A 21,327-nucleotide genomic window follows, 5' to 3' on the forward strand; every position below is an offset into this window, starting at 1 on the left:
TAATCTTCAGGTGATAGCTCCTTGTGCTTCTATGTCAAAATCTGCCTTGTCAAACCCGTCTTATCGAAAATATTTTACTGAGAATTGAAAATTTTAACATTTCTAGTAGTTGTAAATGAATATTATTATGATGAAAATGTAACAAAATTGATTGTGAAAAAAGTTATTTTAGGCCTATTTCTAATAGGCCAATCTGCCCCAGCAGGGGTAGAAACCACTTAGGCCGGGGAATGGTGTGTGTGTTTTGTTTGGGGGCAGCCCCTTGGGCAAGGGCCGCTCCCCATGGGGGCACATTACTGTTGGCCATATCTGCCCCCCTTGGGGGCAGATCAGCCTCTTTTTGAAAGGCCCATCTGCCCCCAAGGGGGGCGGAAAGCCCACCAGAGACCAGGGAAGACTTATTTTCAAAATAGAGGGTGGGGGTATGGCCATACTTCCACCTCAAAAGAAATGGGGCCAAAGACGTTCTGCCCACCAATTGGCAGATTGGGCAATTACTGCCAATCCACACCCAGGCGTGGGGAAGGCGGTCAGTCTACTAGATGACTGGGAATTTGAAAAAAAAAAATAGTGGGGTGGTGGCTATCAAGCAGTATGGGCGTGGTTATGTCCCTACCCCAACTGAAGGGGGCAACAGTCTCCCCCGCACACTAAAACATGTTATCCCACGGCAAGCAAGAGGAATTTTGATTATTTTGGGTTTGGTTTTACATTTGGGCCATGAGAGCTTGGCTAACTCTCAAAATTGTCCCACTTAGAATGGTGAGGGCTGCAATTTTTGGACTTTGGGACGCTGCCATGTAGAAAAATCCACAAGACCTAGACACACCTGAAAACTAAACATCTGGGTGATTCCAGGGTGGTGTGCTTCACATGCACCCCGTGCCATGTTCTTACCCACAATTTCCTGCAAACCTCGAACTTTGCTGGAAATCAATAATTTTTCACATGGAGCCTTCCGGAATCTGCGGGAATCCACAAAATTCCTACCACCCAGCATTGTCTCATCCATACCGATAAAAATTCTGCTGCACTTGTCAGCCTAAAAATGTTTTTTTCAAACTGCCCTTTTGGACCCGCTTTGGTTCCGCCCTCAATTTTGACATGTTTTGGCTCTTCCCTATCACAGGCACTTGGCCCACCTACACAAGTGAGGTATCATTTTTACCGGGAGACTGAGGAGAACAATGGGTTGTAGAAAATTGGTCCCGGTGCGGTGATCCCTCACAGAAATGCGGTGACCATGTGATTGATTTTTTTTTGTTTAAAAAAAAAAAAAATGTACGCTAAATGTGAGGTTTGCTGAGGATTCTGGGTAAGAAAACATTGGGAGATCCACGCAAGTCGCACCTCCCTGGATTCCTTCGGTTGTCTAGTTTTCAGAAATGTTTGGGTTTGGTAGGTTTCCCTATATGGCTGCTGAGCCCGGACAAAAAACACAGGCCCCCAACCCCACAAAAACAGGTCGTTTAGTATTTGATAATTTTGATGTGTCCACATATTGTTTTTTGTGGCTCCTCTCAGATTCCAGAACTTTGTCACCGAAATGTGAGAAAAAATGTTTTTTTGACCAAATATTGAGGGTTGCAAAGGATTCTGGGTAACAGAACCTGATAAGAGCCCCATCTTGGATTCCCCTAGGTGTCTAGTTTTAAAAAATGCTCAGGTTTGGTAGGTTTTCCCATGAGGCCAAAATCCACAGCTAGGCACTTTCCAAAAAAACATGTCAGTTTTCTTTGGGGAAAGTGTGATATGTCCATGTTGCATTTCCTGTTGCAGGCAGTAGGCCTAACCACGCAAGTGAGGTACCATTTTTATCGGGAGACTTGGGGGAACACAGAATAGCAGAACAAGTGTTATTGCCCCTTGTCTTCCTCTACATTTTTTCTTTCCAAATGTAAGACCGTGTGTAAAAAAAGATGACTATTCGAGAAATGCCCTGTAGTTCACATGCTAGTATGGAAACCCCAGAATTCCGAGATGTGCACATAACCACTGCTTCTCAACACCTTATCTTGTGCCCATTTTAGAAATACAAAGGTTTTTTTAATACCTATTTTTCACTCTTTATATTTCAGCAAATTAATTGCTATATACCCGGTATAGAATGAAAACCCATTGCAAGGTCCAGCTCCTTTATTGGCTCTGGGTACCTAGGGTTCTTGATGAACCTACAAGCCCTATATATCCCCGCAACCAGAAGAGTCCTGCAGATGTAATGGTATATTGCTTTTAAAAATCTGACATCGCTGGAAAAAGTTAGAGTAAAACGTGAAGATGAATGGCAGTTTTTTGTATTTTTTTTTTTTGCTGTTTTTTTTTTTTACCTCAATTTCAATTTTTTTATTTCAGCTGTTATTTTCTGTAGGAAGACCTTGTAGAATCTACACAAATGATCCCTTGCTGAATTCAGAATTTTGTTTATTTTAAAAAAATGTTTAGCTTTCCGGGATCCAGCATTGGTTTCACCCCCGTTTCTGTCACTAACTGGAAGTAGGCTGACAGCACAAAAAGTAGTAAAAATGGGGTATGTCCCAGGAAAATGACAAAATAGTGTTGAAAAATGTGGTTTTCTGATTCAAGTCTGCCTGTTCCTGAAAGCTGGGAAGATGGTGATTTTAGCACCGCAACCCATTTGTTGATGCCATTTTCAGGGGAAAGACCACAAGCCTTCTTCTGCAGCCCTTTTCCCCCATTTTTTTTGTTTTAAAAAAATGAAATTTTTGCTGTATTTTGGCTAATTTCTTGGTCTCTTCCAGGGGAACCCACAAACTCTGTGTACCCCTAGAATCCCTAGGATGTTGGAAAAAAGGACGCAAATTTGGAGTGGATAGCTTATGTGGACAAAAGGTTGAGGGCCTAAGCGCATACTGCCCCAAATAGCCCCAAAAAAATGCTCTGCACTGGAAAAGGCCTGGCAATGAAGGGGTTAAGGAAAAGTGGCTACAATTTTTATGAAAAAAAAAAAAACTGCTTTATTTAATAGCAGTCACATACATGGTGGTCTGCTGACCCCAGCAGGCCACCATCTCTGTGAATACCTCCATTCCCAATGGGGTCGCAAATTGCGACCTACCTCCTGAATATTCATGAGGTAGGTCATTTGCGACCCCATTGCGAATCACAAACAGTGTCATTGACACTGTTGTACATCAGGTTTTGCGAGTCGCTAGGTCTCGCAATTTGCGAGTCGCAAGACCTGATCTTTGTACATGTGGCCCTCAGTCTCAAGCCTGAATCTTCTCACCCCCTCCTGAATCTGTTTTTTCCTTAAATATTGCAACTTTTTATAGGTTGACGTGCTTTGAATTTTTTTTCATCATCTTTGGTGAAATACTTTAAACAGCATTGTTAAAAAATATATATATATATTACAATACAATGTAACCATTCCACCCATATTTTGTAGTCTGCTGTGCAGTCGTCATTGAGAATAAAGAAAGGTAGCATCCTACTTCCACTAGAGTTCTTTCAATAAACTGCAGTCATTTTACTGCAGGAAGTGTGAATTGAATATTCTTTGAGCTCTATCAAGAAGACTCAAACTGCAGAAAATGTTGGATAAAGATTGTTTAAAAAAACTAAGTTATAGTGAAGTTCTGGTAATCTTGCTAACAAATAACAGAAATTCGTCTGAGAAAATATTAGTTGAAAATATTCTAATCCAAAACCTAAATACTGAAGTTTTTGATTTATCATGAGCTACCCCACCATGCCTTTCTACAGTGCACTTATGACCATGAACATCCGGTCATTGAGCACGTCATCACTGATAAAATCTTTGGCTTTTCCCAGAGGTCTGTGCTCAGGGCGATACCTTCAGCACCTCTGCCACAAGAATTCACCGAGCTTGGTCAAATGCCATGGCCATTGTGCTCGGAGTATATGGCCTGCCTAATCTCAGTCCTGCTGGGCATGGGCTTCAACCGTGCCCAGAGATTGGTTTGCGTAGCCCGAGCTTCAGCCATGGACTGTTTTCAAGACCCCTACTCAAAGGCCCACTAGGTGAGGCTATGGTTGTGCTAAGAGGAAGCCATAGACAAGCCCAGCACTTGGCCCGTGAGGCCAAGTGTGCATGCCTTTTGTAATTACCATTCAGTGCTAGGCCTGGTATTTGTCAAAGCCCTACTCTAAACACTGCTTTTTTTCCAGAGCTTACTGTGTTTTTTGTTTGGTTAGCCACCGTAGAATAAGGGTACGGGTCTGGCTTCAGTGGATGTCATTGATAATATCACCGGTTTATATTAAAAACATCTGTGATATTATGTGTGGAGTGCATTCTAAAGAATTGCGGCTATATAGTTTACCATAACCAGCAAATTCCGCCATTTTCAGGTTGTCACTCTTAAGCATAACATCCCTTTTAACTGAAGAGTATTAACTGCTTATGTTTAACAAACTTAATGCCACACAGGATGTTTTTGCACCAGGCTATGTTTACTGGCCATAAAACCAGCTATTCTGCATGGCCAGACAGTGGTCGTTGATCACATTCTATGTTTTGCTATCCCCACCAATACATATTTTGCGAGGAACAGATGTGGGTATTCTGGTTGCCATTCTTGTTAACTCCCTGTAATACGGTTATCCTTTACTTGTCCCCTTAAACCCCGAATAACTTGGAGTTCTTAATCCATTTTCAAGTCCTCGCATACGGATAATGTAAGGCACATTAAAAAACTCTTTAACAATCACAGTAGACAATCTGATTGGAAGGGTCCACATACTGTTTTTGACTTCACGCAACCTGAAATATTGAACAGGGAAAAACGGTCGCAGCCTTTTAGATTTGTTACAAGTAGGAAATGCCTTCCATGGATTCTCCAGTTTGTGAGCCTTACACTCCAAGTGTGTTACGTGCACAGCCTGAAATATTGAACAGGGGAAAACGGTCGCAGCCTTTTGGATTTGTTACAAGTTTGAAATGCCTTCCATGGATTCCTCAGTTTGTGAGCCTTACACTCCAAGTATGTTATGTGCACTTGTGTAGTGTTATCAGTATGCACTTAACCCTTTAATATTCACCTGGCACCATTTAATATTATAAACCCCTTAAACTAATAAATGGATTTACACCAAACAAAACAAGCACTGGCCACACTAATACATTGCTCGTGCTCTTTTTATTGTTTTTGTTTTTTTAAGAGCTTATTCGTGACCCTTTCAGAGTTTGCAGTCAACACGTTGGCAATGCAGACTGCAGTTTGTTAATGTCCTTCAGACAAAAGTGCTGTTGTACCAGTCTGTAGTATCATAGGTTGTTACTAGAAAGCCTGTGTACTCATTTTAGGAATTACAGAAGATGATACAAGTAGTTCTATGCTACCCAGCAAGGCACTGTTCAGATTATCCAAATGAGGTGGTTTAGAGACCCATCTCATTATTACCAGGGATATACACTACCTCGCCTGCAATTCAACAATCTCCGGATTAATCATGAACAGAAAACCAATAAATACTGTCACTCAGAGAATCCATAAAGAGGCAGGGCAAGAATGACTGAACTGCATCCTTACATAGGATTATTATTATTTTTTTTTTTAATAAAACTACTTAATTATGTATATTTTGGAAATTTAATAAAATGTGTGTGTAGACTTAAGACTGTTGGCATCCCAGTGTCAACAAACTAAAAACAAAAAATAGTCTTGAGGAACAAGTCTCAAAGCAACCTAACTGGTAAGCTGTGGGTCTTACGTGTACTGCAGGGTAACTTGAAGATATTAAGAACTATTCTTGCAGAAACGTAATATATTTAAAGGCTTGCACAATGTTTTAAATCAAGGCCTTTTATCTGGACACAAGCTCTAAACCTATTATCCTTAACAGGAGGAGAATTTAGGGAGATGCTGTACAGTAATATGTACTTGTATAGTGGGTTATTGCTCAGGCTAGGGTTTTGTACTCCAAAGAAGTGTACTAATCATGTGGGCTGGGATTAGGAAAAAGAAAAAGCCTTGGTTACATTACAGAATTACATGGCTTTGACATCTTTGCATTTTGCATACCACAAAACATGAAAGCAAAACTCCAGTAATTTTTCTTGTGTGGTGAGTATGAACAAATTAATTGCCTCCAGGCACTCCCTCATTTTCGGCAGCTGAGGCACCTGAGGGACAGAGAGGCAAATGTCGCATAGTTTGGGCAAGTGAAGTAGCTGTGATTCAGCCCAAGGCTCGCTGGTTCCAAATGTGCTTTATCTGGCATAATGACTCTGGGTTAAATACCACTAGGGAGTGTGGTGATCTGCAGTTCGTCTCAGCACAAACCGTTCAGTCTTCAATCCTGACGTGTTAATTTACAACTAAATATTTATTAGGACTTATAGAAAACAATATGCTTTAGACAGTGCTAAGAGGCCATTCTAGAATCGGAAGGCGCTGTTCAGATGCCCATTTTGGAAATGACTGAAATAAACCAGTGGGTAAATCCTGTATTCCTAGGAACTAGGCAAAGAAATGAACAGTTTTTTTCAGACTTTCGACGTGCAATGTTGATTAAAGGCAGCCTCTGAGTGCTAGCAGAAAATAAATCCCACACATTAGTTAATGGGACTTTGCTTTGCATTGATCATTTGAGCATATTTAAAAAAGTACTCCTAGTGATGGCTCAACAGAAGCACAGAAATGCAATCAGTTACTAAGTGTGCAAAAGCAATATATGTACAGTGTTCACTGATCCTATAGATGGATTAATCCAGAACCTGACCAATAACAATTTAGCACTGAAATGATCACGATCCAGTGATATTTTGACCCTCCACATTACTTAAAAGGGGTCTTCTTAATGACACAGTATAGATAACCTAAATACCTCCAGGCAGGGTGCTGTTCTGACATGGCTCTTCTACAAATCAAAGCAACATTTTTTTTAGAAGCCTTGGCCAGCAAATCTATAGTTATTCAGCCTCATAAACTGAAAACACAGTGCATTGTCCTTGATCATTGCAATGCACTGTCTCACTCATTGGTATGTAGGATTTTCTGTTCGCACTCATAGATTTTCCCTTTAGTCAAGATTGCATTTCAGTGAGTCTGAAGGAACATCTTGTATCTTTAAGCACCAAACTGGAAATTAATAATTTCCTCATTGCAGACATTGGGAGAAATATTTCATACATTTTAGCATTTAATTGGATCCAGGCACTGTTAAAAGCTTTTAGTGTGGGAGGACTGACTACCACTGATCTAGAAACATGACACTTTTCTGTTAAAACCAAAAGAAATACATCATGTAGTTTGTGGTGTACACCGATATGAGGAAATTAAAGATGTATAATCAGCAGCTCGTTTTTCTTTGTAGCCACACACACACACACACACAGGGTAGGAAAATGAATAGAATGTACACAGTTTAGTAAAACAAGGTAAACATTATATTGCCATGTGGTATACCTTTCAGAAAAATGATCCCTTGCACTGTACTAATTTTAGACAAATGTCATTTGATCATCTTTGCACCACAGCCATGTGAACAAGAAGAACATTTACAGGGTTGGTCTGTGTACATATAATTCAATTTTTTCCCCTCACTGAATGTTCAAAAGAATCTAGGTACAGGTAACAGGAATGCAGTGCTGTATTTCTGATATTAATTATAACCAAGGCTCCCGGTTTTATGGTGTTTTTTTTTTTTTTTAACATTTCTATTTGTATTTAACCATATTTATTTTTTTGGCCATCTTATTGGTATTAATGCATTGTTATTTGGGGGGCGGTGGAGCCAAGATGGCGGCAGTGTAGGAGTGCCTCCGTGGAGCTCCGTCGTCTGCTGCAGGCCAAAAGCAGCCACAGAGACGGTCGGATCTCACGGTTCCACTGGGGGCCACGGGAGGCTTCCGAGAAGCTGGTGTGGTGCTTTGGGGTCCCGCCCCTCCTAATAGGAACCAACGAACAGCTGGGTATGGAGCCGGTGCGGCGGCCCACATCCTGCAGATAAGTGGATCAAGATCCTGGGGACCTGTGGGGTGCCCCTGAGAGACGGAGTGGCCCTGCACAATGCAGCGGTCAGGCCGGTGGGGGAGAGTTGGCCCAGAAAGTGAGCAGATGACTGGAAGTGGGGAGCCGGCGGAGAGCATCATACGCACGAAGGTGTGAGCGGAGTGCGGAGCGGGCCGACAGGTGCAGAAAGCGGTGGTGCTCTTCCGGACCAGGTGTGCGTACGGAGGGAGGCCCTACTCCTTTAGGCTGACGCTGCAGAGCACACACACGAGAGCTGGGCCTCCCTGGATGGCAGTTGGTAAGGGAGAGACCGAGGTCGGCGGTTGAGCCTTGAAGGTCTGGGGAAGGAAGCTGGAGCCTTGGCACTGACGGCAGGGCCCTGGGCCAACACAGGAGGGGTGCCCAACACTGTCGATCGAGCGGTGGGCCTGGACGGGAGAAGATGGAAACCCAAAAGCAGAGCAAGAAAGACCGCAACTAGAGAGATCTCTTCACTAAACCCTGGCGAAGAATCGGGATCCCACACGCGAGCTGGGCTCGGATCCCTGAGGCAGCAGCGGTGACGGGACGGTAGAAGAAGATGCCAACCCACTGACGAAAGCCTTTATGGAACAACTATTTGGGGCACTCCGAGAGGATCTTACTGCCCTCAGGCAGGAGCTTGCTCCGACAGTCGAGGATCTGAAGGGAGAGGTGACAGAGCTGGGCCAAAGAGTGGATACACTGGAATGCACATGCGATAGGCAGGAGGAGGACCTGGACCACCAAAGGCAGAAGATCATCGTTTTACAGGACAGCAACCGGGACCTACAGTATAGGCTTGAGTACTTGGAGAATAGGTCCAGATGATCCAATATTCGCATAAGAGGAGTTCCGGCGCAAGCCATTGTGGGCTCCTTGGAGGGATTTGTAATCCGTCTGTTCATGCATGTGGCGCCAGCACTTGACAATCAAGATATAATATTGTCTCGCACACATCGCCCATTGCGTCCCTCTGAGTCTCTACACCAGCCGCCAGATATTCTCACATGCCTTCACTATTATAAGCAGAAGGAGCAAATTCTGACAGTGGCCCAGTACAAGAATGCCATAGACTTTGAAGGTCATAAGTCTTATCTGTTTCAAGATCTCTCATCGTGGACATTGCAGTGCCGACGCGGCCTGTCACGTCCTACTTCAGGGAAGAGGTATCCACTTTAAAGGGAGCCACCCCTTCCGTCTCCAATTTGTGTGGCAGAACAAACTGCGCAATATAAGTTCAGAGGCTGAAGCCCTCACTGACATGGACTTGAGTTTGAGAGAGAGCCCTCCTGGGGAAACTATGGACTCCTTGCGGGGGGCTCGAGCACCAGGGGCAAGCAGTTCAATAACTGAAGAAGAAACCCCTAAACCATCAGAGAGAGAGAGAGCAGGCAAGAACGAGAGGACTTGCTCAATAGGTGGCGTCACCAGGAGTGCCCACCGGAGACCTGACAAGGAACCTAGCAACTCATTGGTGCTGGCCAGTGAGGAGGCCATAATGACACTGACTGAGGCCATCCCGCCTTAGGGTCGAGAATTATGAGTGTGATCCACATTCTGAGAAGGGGTGCCACGTGAAAGCTGCAGTAATGAGGAATAAAGGAAGACGGCGGAGCTCCTATGGCGGAAATGATGACTGGGACATTGAAGACTTGGTACACCCAGGTGTATCCCCCCGAGGGTCTCTACATAGTTTCCAGACGGGGAACGAATTGTGTTTACTGTGTTTTAGTATGTTGGTTAGTTGTTCGCTTGACTATGATCCTGTGCCTTACTTTCTAATGCTAGGCGAAGCAGCGTTAATGGCAGGATCACTTGATAGTAGGAGGGTCCTCCATAGGCCCACGGGCGCTATCTCCTCAGACATGCATGTCGGTTAAAGTACTTAGCCTTAATGTCAGGGATCTCAATTCACCGGTAAGAGACAGGCTCTGGTAGCGATGCTGAGATAGGCCAAGGGGGGACATATGTTTGCTCCAAGAGGTACACTTGCTGAGATCAGATTTGAAGAAGCTGAGAACACAATGGTTTGACAATGCCATTCTTCTGGGCCGGGGAGGAGGGCAGAAGTGGCAATCCTGCTGGCTACACGTTTCCAGAGGAAGCTATTAGGCTTACAGGCTGGGATGAACGGACGACTCATTTCCTTGCCCATAGAGCTTAATGGGCCTGCTATTACGGTTGCCTGTATATACGGCCCTAAAGAACAGCAAGAGGAGTTTTTGAGGATGTTGGCCAAGACAAATGCGGATGTCCTTATAGTAGGGGATTTTAACTTGGTCCCGACACCCAGGTAGATAGGTCAACGCAGCGAAGTGGTCAGGCAGGAGCGTTCTCTGTGGGTTTTCGAAAGTGGTTGGAGGAAGGGGGAATGACGGATGTTTGGTGTGCACAGAATCCGACCCTGCGGGCATACAAGTTTGTTTTCAGCCGCACACCAGACCTATGCAAGACTTGACCTCTTTCTGGCCTCCCTGGGCCTGCTACACGCAATTACACACTCAGAGCTTGGGGTGGCATCTTTGTCCGATCACGCTCTGGTCACAGTAAGTCTCTCACTGCCGGGCCCGAGTAGAAGACTCCGGCTATGGAGGCTAAATACCAAGCTCCTAGGTGATAAAGGAGTACGTCAAGAAAAAAGGGAAACAATTACATCATATTTAAGCATTAACGATGCACCAGAGATTGCGGTGGAGGTGGTCTGGGAAGCGATGTGGTCGGGGGGCAGTGTATAGCTATTGCAGCTCGTGCAAACGCTATATGGAGGAAAAAGAGGCAGCAGCTAGAGGATCAGATAAGAGCTGTAAGGGCAGCATGGGGCTACGGGTGCGCATAGAGTGAAGTGCCAGTTGATGGTGACACGTAAACAGTTGAAAGCAATAGATATGGATGGGGCGGAATTTGCTCCTCTGCGCACTAAACAGATGTACTATGCTGGGGGCATTAAGACAAGGTGACTTCTTGCGCACCGGTTGCACACTCAGGTGGCACACCGCCGGATAAATCAATACAGACAAGCGGGGGAGCGACCACTACAGATGAAGAGCTGATCCTGAAAGAATTTGAGACTTTCCATGCCTCATTATAGACTGCAGGGCTTCTACATGAGGACAATATCAAGATACTTAGATGAGACACCATTGCCCCAAGTACCTAATATGCTAGCCAATGACTTATACAAGGATATTACTCCCGCAGAGGGCCTGGAGGCTATCTGGCAGCTTTGCGTAGGGAAGGCACCAGGACAGGATGGGTTTGGGGCAGGATTTTATAAGATTTTTGGTGAGCTCCTGGCTCCGGTGCTGGTGAGGCTGTTCAATGGTTTTGCTTCTGCCGGATTGATGCCCCACTCAGTGTGCAGGGGCACTATTGCGGTTGTCTGGAAGCCTGGCAAAGACCCAACTGTGTGCATCGTACCGACCAATCACATTATTGAATGTGTATGCTAAACTTTTTTCTGGCATCTTAGCGCACAGGCTGGGCCCTTATATGCAGGGCCTAATAGACCCAGATCAGACCGGGTTTATTCCAGAGAGAACCTGTGCGGATAATACTAAGAGGCTTTGTCACCTTCTAGATAAGGTACAACGGGCCCGTATCCCCCGATATAGCTTTGTATCGATGCAGAGAATGCATTTGACCGGGTGCAGTGGAGTTTTTTTTTATTTTCGGTACTCCTCAGTATGGACTGGGCCCAAGATTTTGTGACTGGGTGCGGAGCAGTTATCGTCTCCCCCAGGCCCGGGTGAGTGTGAATGGTGGACTTTCAGAGATTTTCTCTATTGCCAGGGGGACTAGGCAGGGCTGCCCTGTATCGCCGCTGTTGTATGCGCTGAATATGGAGACCTTTGCAGAACATATTAGGCAAAATCGGGACATCAGGGGCATGCCAATGGGGGGCAGATCCCATAAAATAGCACTGTACGCCAATGATGTGTTCCTTTATCTGACAGAACTGAAGACCTTTCTTGTGACAGTGGTGAATGAACTGCCGGCTTTTGGAGTGGTGGCAGGCTTTAAAACTAATCTGTCTAAATCCTCTATTAACTGGACGGTCTTTTGGAGTGGTGGCAGACTTTAAAATTAACCTGTCTAAATCCTCTATTCTTAAGGAGAGGGAGGTGGAGGACTTGAGACCCCTCTTGCCATTTGTTTGGGCCTTGCAGGAGATACAATACTTAGGATTGCAGATACGCCCCACGCAGGTGGCTATAGCGGAACGTAACTATACTGCCCGCTTGACGAGGCGCGGGAGGCTCTGGCCCGGTGAAGGGGATTTGTCTTTTCGTGGCTGGGGCGTATTGCAGCGGTGAAGTTGACTCTTTTGCCTAAGGTGCTGTTCATCATGCAGGTTCTAGCACTACAACCCTGCCGGGTGTATTAGAGGCTATGCAGAGATTGATATGGGATTTCATATGGGCAGGCAAGAAAACGAGAATGTCAAAGGAACAGGCCTACCTGCTGCAGTCGAAGGGGGGCTGGGAGTTCCATATTTATTGGGGTACTATCGGGCTGCCCAACTGCAATACCTGGTGGAATGGTCTCGTACAAGTACTGAAAAATAATGGTGTTTTATTGACCAGGCAGTCGCGGGGTACATATTTGGAAGGTCCTGTGGCTGACGAGGGCATGTCGCCGGAGGAGTGCATATATGTCTCCTGTCTTGCGAGCAACTATGGAAGTGTGGGATAAAGTACAAACCTGTAGGGCCCTGTCCTCACCCGTATCTCCTCAAATGCCAGTTATTGGCAACCCGGACTTCCCCCCCCCCCCCCCCCCCCACCCCCCCCCCCCCCCCCTGCACTCACAAAGTCTGCCTACCAATCTTGGCAGAGCTCCAGTTGTAAATGGGTGGGGGGGATTTGTTTGATACTCAGGGGTTCCTGGAGTTTCCCCAACTTAGGGAGACTTACGGTCTCCCACAGGAACCCTATTGGCAGTACTTGGCTATCAGGCAACAGGGTATTGTCCCCTGCAGTAAGACCCCATGCGGCTCGGCCCCTCCTTCCCTTCGAGTGCTGGCTGTTTGACGGACTCGTCAGATAAGAAACCTATCTCCGATATCTATGGTTTGATTTTTGGCGCGGCTGGAACTTCCCCGGACTCCCCGGTGGGAGGTCGAACGTGGGCGTGCCTTTTCTGATAAGGAATGGCGGGATGTACTACACCGAGCGCTCATAACTGCCTGTAATATGACTACCAAGGAATTCCTCCTGAAAATAGCGCACTATTGGTATTACACTCCGGCGCGGGTGGCTCGCTGGCAGACGGGCACCACAGACAGTTTGCGGGGTGTAGCCAGAGGGGTACGCTCACACATATTCTCGCGTTTGGCTGCCTTCTTCAAAAATGTTATGCATGCCTTTGCCACTTGTGCTTTATATGTGGTACTTTTGAAGTTCAAGAAGGCAACTTATGAAGGACTAATTTTCATTGCATAAGAGTGAGAGATGTAGGAAGAAGGGCCAGGCCTGGCTGGAATATATACTTCAAAATTAGTTACTTTTTTTCTGAACTCACTTGTCACTTCGCACTAACATATAATGTTCAGGATAAAATTAATGCGCTCCTGGGTAATGGCTTTAAAACAGTGACATGATTGAGTCACAGTGTAACACGTTTTCACATTATTCTTGACAGAGAATGTTTTCTTTGCCCTGTTTATTTTTACCTTGTTGTTTCAGTCTTGATAAAGCATAGGCTTGCATGCCGCTTTTAGAAGCGAAACAAGTGTTTGCTGCAAAATAGACAATGCTATATACATTTGTAATGCTTCAGATTTGAACTACAACATCTTATCTTGAAGAATTAAAAAAAATACTTGGAATCATACTTGGAGACTTTTGAGTCATTAGACTCAGTACAGTCTTTTCTCTAATCCTTTAAATTATATTAAACAGGGGTTTGATACTCATTTAAAAGTATATACTTGATACTTTAAAGGTGTTGTTGGCCCAAACCTTACATGAGTGTCAAAACCCACCTCAAGTAATTTTATTGTATAAAACAAGGGTATTAGCAGATTCAGCGTGTCAGGCCTTCTGAAAAGTCACTTTGTGTCTGCAATATGTATGTATAAATCCAGGTCTGATGTCTTGGTAGACTAATGCATCTACTGTATGGATCAGTATTTGATTCGTAGTTGGGTATCCATAAATATTTAGTGACTAGATCCCTAAATTATGATCTCAGAGAAGCAGAGATGAGACTTCCTATGTAAATTGTGCCCGATTACTTGCTGTTCACACAACTGACCTTCGATTATGAAGGCTTGTATGTAAATTACATTTTAGCTGACAAATTAAGGTATTCATGCATTACTCTACAGATACTAGAGCTCGAAATGCAGTCCCCAACAATTCATGTCAGTCTTCCAAAATCTCTTAATTATGATCTTTTTTTGTTCCTTAATGTTTTTTTAATGTGTACATTTTTATTGACATTGATGAACATGACGTGAAGAAAGCATAATGATAGTCAACAAAAAGTCTATAACAACCTCCCCTCCCTCCCCCCCCCCCCCCCGACCGATCGACTGTGTTTCTTAATGATAATGGCCTTGCGCCTACTTAGTGTTTATTTGCCTGAAATATTTTTTTGTGTGTTTTATTTGATTTAGGTTCCCCCTGTTCAGTTCCAAACCTCGGTCGTTGAGCTCTAAAGTAACCTACCTTTTGAGCTGTGTGCTTTGACAGTGGGCTATTAAATTTTTATGTGCCTTCGATACATCTGTTACTTGGGCATAGAACCATTCGCAATGCTGTCTTTGGGTTGTTGATTTTACATAAATCTTTCCTTGATTGGTAGTGTTAGACGCATACGTATATATTTCTGAGCTGTGCACAGTCTTTGGGCAAGTTCATCCATAAATGGGTGTGTTCTGTTCTGCTCCTGTTAATTGGGCTGAGGGTTCTTGTGGTCTGGTTCAAAGGGTCGTGAGCTCTGTACTGCACCATTCATGGACACTAGGTTCTGTACAGGCCCATAGTGATGTGTGTGCAGCTTTATCTGCTTATTTTTATAAGATGGTAGTGCACTAGGTGCATGCCTCATTCCTTCCGAGGGCCCTAATACCCTACTCTGTAGTCTACCTTGCCATCCTTGAACAGGGAGAGTCTGTAGGGCTCCCATTTTGAGAGCCATGTTGCTACGTACAACCTTATGACCTTCTGCAATAGGATGCCTCTGCATATTAATTCACACATTGTATTTTTGCTCCTCAGGTGGAGAGAATAAAAGAACGGGTCGAGGAAAAGGAAGGTATCCCACCGCAACAGCAGAGACTTATATACAGTGGCAAGCAAATGTGAGTGAGAATCTGGGGGCAGGATATTAGATGATAAAGGGTAGGAACAGTATTTAAATCGCCACATTAATATCTGTTTTCTCCCTGTTTACTTCTTGCCAAGGAATGACGAGAAAACAGCAAATGATTACAAGATCATGGGTGGCTCTGTACTCCACCTTGTGTTGGCACTCCGAGGCGGCACGGAAAGACGGTGAGAAAGGCTGAAACCCCGACAGACACCTCCGTTGAGTCCCAAAAGAAGCCACCACACAGCTGCCCCTGAGCCAGTTCATGCCTGTGCATGCAGAGATGACTGGAGTAAAAACAAAAGGACGGACTCTAGTTTGTTGGCACAAAAAGAATCATTTTGTATTTTTCTGTAGGGAGGTGTTGGCTTGGCCTATGTGTGCATTGTGTATGATAAGCATGTAGAAAAAGGTTTATTTCCTTACATTTCATTTCTGGTGTTTGTGGAATGTCGAAAATTTGACTCACAGAATAAAGATATTTTAAGTTGTTCTGCAATACAGGATAGGTGTCTCCATATCCTTCCATTCTGAGTGCCTGTTTGTGCATGCCAGCCTTTGTGTGATGTCCACGTTTTAGTGTTTTCCTATCTGTCGCTGTTTGGTTGTGGGTGTTCCAGTTAAAGGTACACTTGCTTTCTATTTTGTGCATGTTCCTGCTTGTTCAAAAAAAAAAAAATCTCACTCAGAATATTCCCGCCAGCGTTTGGGGACCCCAGAACACTTCCCTCCCATTTATTTAACAGATACAACCTTCATTTGGAAGGAGACTCCAGCTGCATTTGTCACCTGATAGTATAAAGCCAGTTGGCATTTGCTGACATTTCTCTCTGCAATAGCCAATTCAAACGACAGGGCAAACCTACATTGCAGCACCTAGCTGAAAATTTTAACCCCTGAACATAGGGAGCTTTAAACCTTTACATTGCAGTAGAGAAAAACGAAGGGGAGGGCCGCCTGATTGGCTCAGAGTGCATTAGATTGAAAAAGATACACTGGCCCTTTAGGAAGTCAGCAGGGTTCATCTCCCAGCATACACTGTACCGGCAGTTTGCTTCTCAGCTTCAGTCTTTTGTTCTGGCTTGTGCTGGCTGGATCCTTGAACACATCAGGGGGATTTCGCCCTATTTTTTTAGGTTTTATTCTTCAGAGCTTATATATTTCCATTTGATTAGACTTTTTATACACCTCTTCAGCTGCAACTAGCCTGCCCCTCCCACACACATTTGTAAGATATGTTCACTCATACCTTCACTATTTGTGATGTACCCTCCTTGTGGGAGGAAGAAGGCTGCCACGAGCCCACACCAAGTGGTCTTTTTATCATCCACTCACTCAGTTTCAAACTGCAAATTCTGCCAAAAATTACAAGAATAGCATTCAAATACTGAGAAAAGATCTACCTGATGGGACAATGTAAGACATAAAGGCTAATGAGGAGAGAAAGAACAACGAAAGCGAGGTAGAGAGTGGGAACCCTTTTCCAGATCCTCTTATTCTTCCAAAGGGGACTCCAGAGAAGTAAGATCCAAGGCCAAAGTGACGCACAGACACCATAATTGATGTTCCACTCACCACTGAGAGTCCGAGAACACCAGTCAATGGAAAACCAGACTTTGGTGCGGATATATTCACCTTTGAGTAACAGTTTAACATCGGCAGGCAGTCATCAGCGTCTAAACTGCATAGAAGCTGCCTTCAACATCAGGATGGTCGCTGTCAAGACATTCAGCGTCGAAGCATTTAAGTTTGCAAATCCAAGTCGACTTTGAAATACCATTCGAGGAAATGGTCATTCCAGCCACGGGCATATTCCAGGTCCTCTATCACCTCCTGGAATTATCAACAAGACCAGTGATGGTCAAGTCTCCAGTTGAGAAGATGGCAGCACCTCCTTAACCAGTTGTCCCACCCCTTTGGTATCTCACCAGCATGCCCAGAAAGACAAAAAAGGAGGTGGTCACCTACCAATTATCTGTAATCTTTAAGAGATTCCTCCATTGATTCTCTTTCAACATATTCACCTACATCACCGGCAGCTTCACCAGTAAACCAATCTCTAGTGAATGATAACACCACTTTTCACGAAGTATTTACTAGAGAAGGTCATAACATTTACTTGGAGATTCCTCAAATAGGGTCTCCATTATTATGTAGACAATCTAACAGAGGATATCTCAGCGATCAATATTACCCTGTTTTCATGATTTTCTGACATCGTCCAATAGTAGTTTCTCCAGCAGCCATGAAGGTGTCTACACCCAGGCTACTGAAAAATTAAGTCCTCCAAACAAGGTCCTCTATATTTTCCCCAGGAATCAATAACTGATAGTCATTGTCTCAGCTTCATGGATAAAGTGTGCATCTGTATAAGAAATGTCAGTGCCTCCACTGAGAAAGCAAAAGGCCTGATGTGGTTTGTTGCAAAGTCTGCAACTCTCCTGCAGTGCCCTGAAAACAGCCAGTGACTCAGGTGTGTTGGAGAGAGATAACAGATCACTGTGTTCCTGCTCTAATTTACTGAGAGACTGCAGTCTGGAATTCCTTAAGGCTGTTCAGGAAGGATAGCTTCTATCAAACCGGGGGATCAGTGAGGCCAATGATTTTGCAGTACTCTGAGGGGATCTCCATTGCTAATTATAAGCACTGAATAGCCCTGCCCACATGCAGGGATCACAGAGTACTTTGAGTAGTCCCGTAGGCTGTCATTATTGGAGTGAAAAATAGAGACTGCCTGTAAGAACCTAGAGACCATCAGTATCCCATCATGCTGAGCAGATGACAGTTGCTTCAGTTATTTTTTCCAGCTCCTGCTGATAGGATCATGGAGCACTAAACTCTGCCTTTTAGGCTTTTTTTCTTCCAAATTCAGCAGTTAATTTTTGTGACAACCACTCCATTCAATGTATTTCTTCTCACCCTTGCATTTTCTGACAGGAAATGGTGGTATTTTGTCAGTAAAAATGCTACCTTTGGCCAGTTCCCTGCCTGTGGGAGGAAGAAAGACCCCCATGACGTCTGTATTATTGGTCTTCCAGCAAGTCATGTTCCTGAGAATTGTAATCACTGCAGGAAGTTTTCAAGGCATAGCCTAAGAGAAAGGGAAAAAATGTGTCTTTATGGCATGGAAGAACATTGCATTCATCAGACCAGAAGGTAGGACTTCAGAGGAAGGAGAGGGACCATCCTCTACCAGGACTTTGCCATCTACCTGTGGAGGACGCAGAAGGTCCAAAAAGAGGTTTCCAGACCAAAAAAAAACATCATTCCCCTTCTACGTCAAGATCGGCATCGAGACAAGAAACAGGACTGACTTCCTCACCATCCAGAGCTGACTTGATGTTGAGGCAAAGTAGGTCAACGTCGAAGACTTATTTGCCATGGACATTGAGACTTATTGATGTCGAGGAGTGGTTCATCGCAGAGGCAGCGACGGAGATCAGCATCGAGTAGCATATCTTTGTCAGGAACACGTCAAAAAAAGAGGGGGCGCATTTCTCCATCCCCAGGATCTCATTACTCCAAAATGTATTCTCCAGCTTTGCCAATAGTGTTACTGGACTCTCCTTCACTTCCACCATCTCTACCACCACCTCTTCCACCTCCATTGCCATTTCCTATGCCTTGAGCACCAAGCCCACCAGTGCCAATACTCCCACCTGTGAAACCACCCCTCCCAAGACAAAGGTCATGTTCCAGAATGCGCCATTGTTCACACCACAGGCACACAGATCGAGATGTTCATCATCACGGCATCCACACGACAATCTCACCATCGTAGTCGCTCCTCCATCAAGCTAAAAATCACAATCAAGGTCTAGACATCATTCCAGATATACATCCTTTACTTCTTCAAGACGCTATTTGCCTACACTGTCAGACTCTCCACCACCTAGAGTCTCCCCAATAGACGACATTACTACTTTTTAAGGGGTCTTGGTGAGAGGAGTATAAAATTAAATATCCAGATGTCAGTACCTTCTCCTACGTCAGTGATATTTAAGATGCTTCACCAACATACAGCATCCAGAACACTCCTTCCTGGAGCTTGTAGTGGAACTGTTTTTGACTCCGGCCTCAACTAAGTCTGCTCTGTTGAGGCTGCAGAAGAAATACAGACCTCCAGAGCAGGATCCACTCTTCCTCCGTTTGGACCCTCATCCAGACTTCATGGTCATACATGTGGCCAAGAAACACCATGCCACTCCTCCTGCCTCTTCGGTGCCACCAAATAAAAAGAGCAAGTAGTTGGATTCTATAGGCTGCAAAGTATGCAACACTGCTGCATCCACTGTGGAAGCAGCCAGCGCAACTTCTTTTCTCTGCAGATATGATGGGGCATTGTGGGAGTCAATTAGAAGTTTGCCAAAGACTTGCCCAGGCACAAACGGGAAGACTTCCTGGAGGTAGTAAATAAGGGTTTGATGGTCTCAAACCAAATTGTCAGGGCAGCAGCTGATTCCTTTGTATTAGCAGCACACAAATATTGTCATAGTGTTGCCTTAAGCAAACTACTGACTCCGCCTCGCATCTATGAAACCAGAGTCACAACAACGTATACACAGTCTGCCTTTTTCAGGATTCATCCTCATTGGCAGCCACACCGAAGATGGAATGGTTTGATGACATTCGAGATGGACAACCTTAAGGGGGTTAGCCTGGAAAGGCCAAAAGAACAACGGAAGTCATTCAAGCCCTATCAGCAAAGATATTACCCTAAAGGGGTTCAAACCCATCACTGGTATCAAGGTCGCCAGCAACCTCAACAACAGCCTTATACACAACATCGAAGGCAGTGTAGAGGAAGAGCCACCCAAGAGCTGGCGCAAGGTAGAAAGCCTACAACAGGTGCAAAACCTTGAATCTTTTTTCCCCCACCCTTCTGTTACCCACTCCGGTAGGGGGAAGTATTTCTCACTTTCAGCAGTGGCAATAAATTACAAAAGATGCGTGGGTGCTGAATATTGTTCGGAATGGGTATTGTCTGTGGTTCAAAGTCCTCTGACCATACCACCAAAACCATCAAATCACCATCTGCAAATGCTAAGATTGGAAGTCAACATCTTGTTTCAGAAAAATGCGGTAGAGGCCATTCCTCACCAACAACAGGGAACAGGCAATTATTCCATATTTTTTCTGGTACATAAAAAAGGCAAGAATTAATGCAGATCCGTCCTGGGCCTGAAATTGGCCAGGAAATGGGATTCAGCAAGAAAAGTTCCAGATGGTGGCATTACATCAAATCTATCCGCAAATGCACCAGGGAGATTAGCTCTGTTGTATTGACCTTCAGGATGTATAATTCATGTCCCAAACGCAAAAAAACATTGAAAGTTCTGTGAAGTTTGTGGTGGGGGATGGGATCAATATCTGTACCAAATCCTTCCAATTGGACTAGTCATCACCCAAAACATTATCGAAGTGCATGGCAGTAGTAGCTGCCCACCTCAGAAAACACTGTCTTCATCTACCCATACCTAGACGACTGGCTAATAAAGGCGTCAACTTCCCAGGAAGCCATCCTTCATTTCAGCTGGACCTGCGATCTCCTTCAACAGTTAGGGCTTCATGTCTACCACAGCAAATCAACACCAGTTCAAATTTTTACATTCTTTGGGAGTATCCATCTACACCATTCAGGCAGGAGTGTGTCCTTCGGAGGAGGGACACTTCTCAATCTTAACAGAAGTGTCACTCTCTCACAAAAGTCTCTTATCGAACGGTGAGGGCAGTGCATCTTCCTCACTCCAAATGCCTGTCTCCGCATAAAGCCTCTCAAAGAATTTCTCGAGGACCAGTGGGATCAACCAACGGGCAACTGGGAGGGCGGGATCAAGCTCATCCTGAAATGGTTTCGTTCTCCAGCCAACCTGCTTCAAGGAATGCATTTTTACCTAGTGGTTCCCGCTCCGAGCATAGTGGCGGATGCCTCACTAAAGGGATGGGAAGCCTACATGGATCACCTCCAAAATCTCAGTGAGATGTCCTCGAGCTCCAAATAGTTCACCTAGCACTCAAAGCTTTTTATCTGTCATTCGAGAACCAGAGCCTG

The 21,327-nt window shown here is 44.7% G+C and overlaps 1 protein-coding gene across 2 annotated transcripts in view; it reads left to right on the forward strand.

Annotated features, from left to right (window-relative positions):
* NEDD8 (NEDD8 ubiquitin like modifier) overlaps positions 1-15,781 on the forward strand; it is a 90,074-nt gene extending 74,293 nt beyond the window's left edge. For both annotated transcript variants that reach the window (XM_069238166.1, XM_069238164.1), the window contains exons 3-4: positions 15,185-15,267; positions 15,371-15,781. In XM_069238166.1, coding sequence (XP_069094267.1) covers positions 15,185-15,267; positions 15,371-15,464 — 177 coding nt within the window. In that variant the 3' untranslated portion in view covers positions 15,465-15,781. The remainder of the gene's footprint in view (positions 1-15,184; positions 15,268-15,370) is intronic.
* Positions 15,782-21,327: the final 5,546 nt, after the last annotated feature.

This window comes from Pleurodeles waltl, chromosome 6 (genome assembly GCF_031143425.1).
Source record: "Pleurodeles waltl isolate 20211129_DDA chromosome 6, aPleWal1.hap1.20221129, whole genome shotgun sequence".
NCBI lineage: Eukaryota > Metazoa > Chordata > Amphibia > Caudata > Salamandridae > Pleurodeles > Pleurodeles waltl.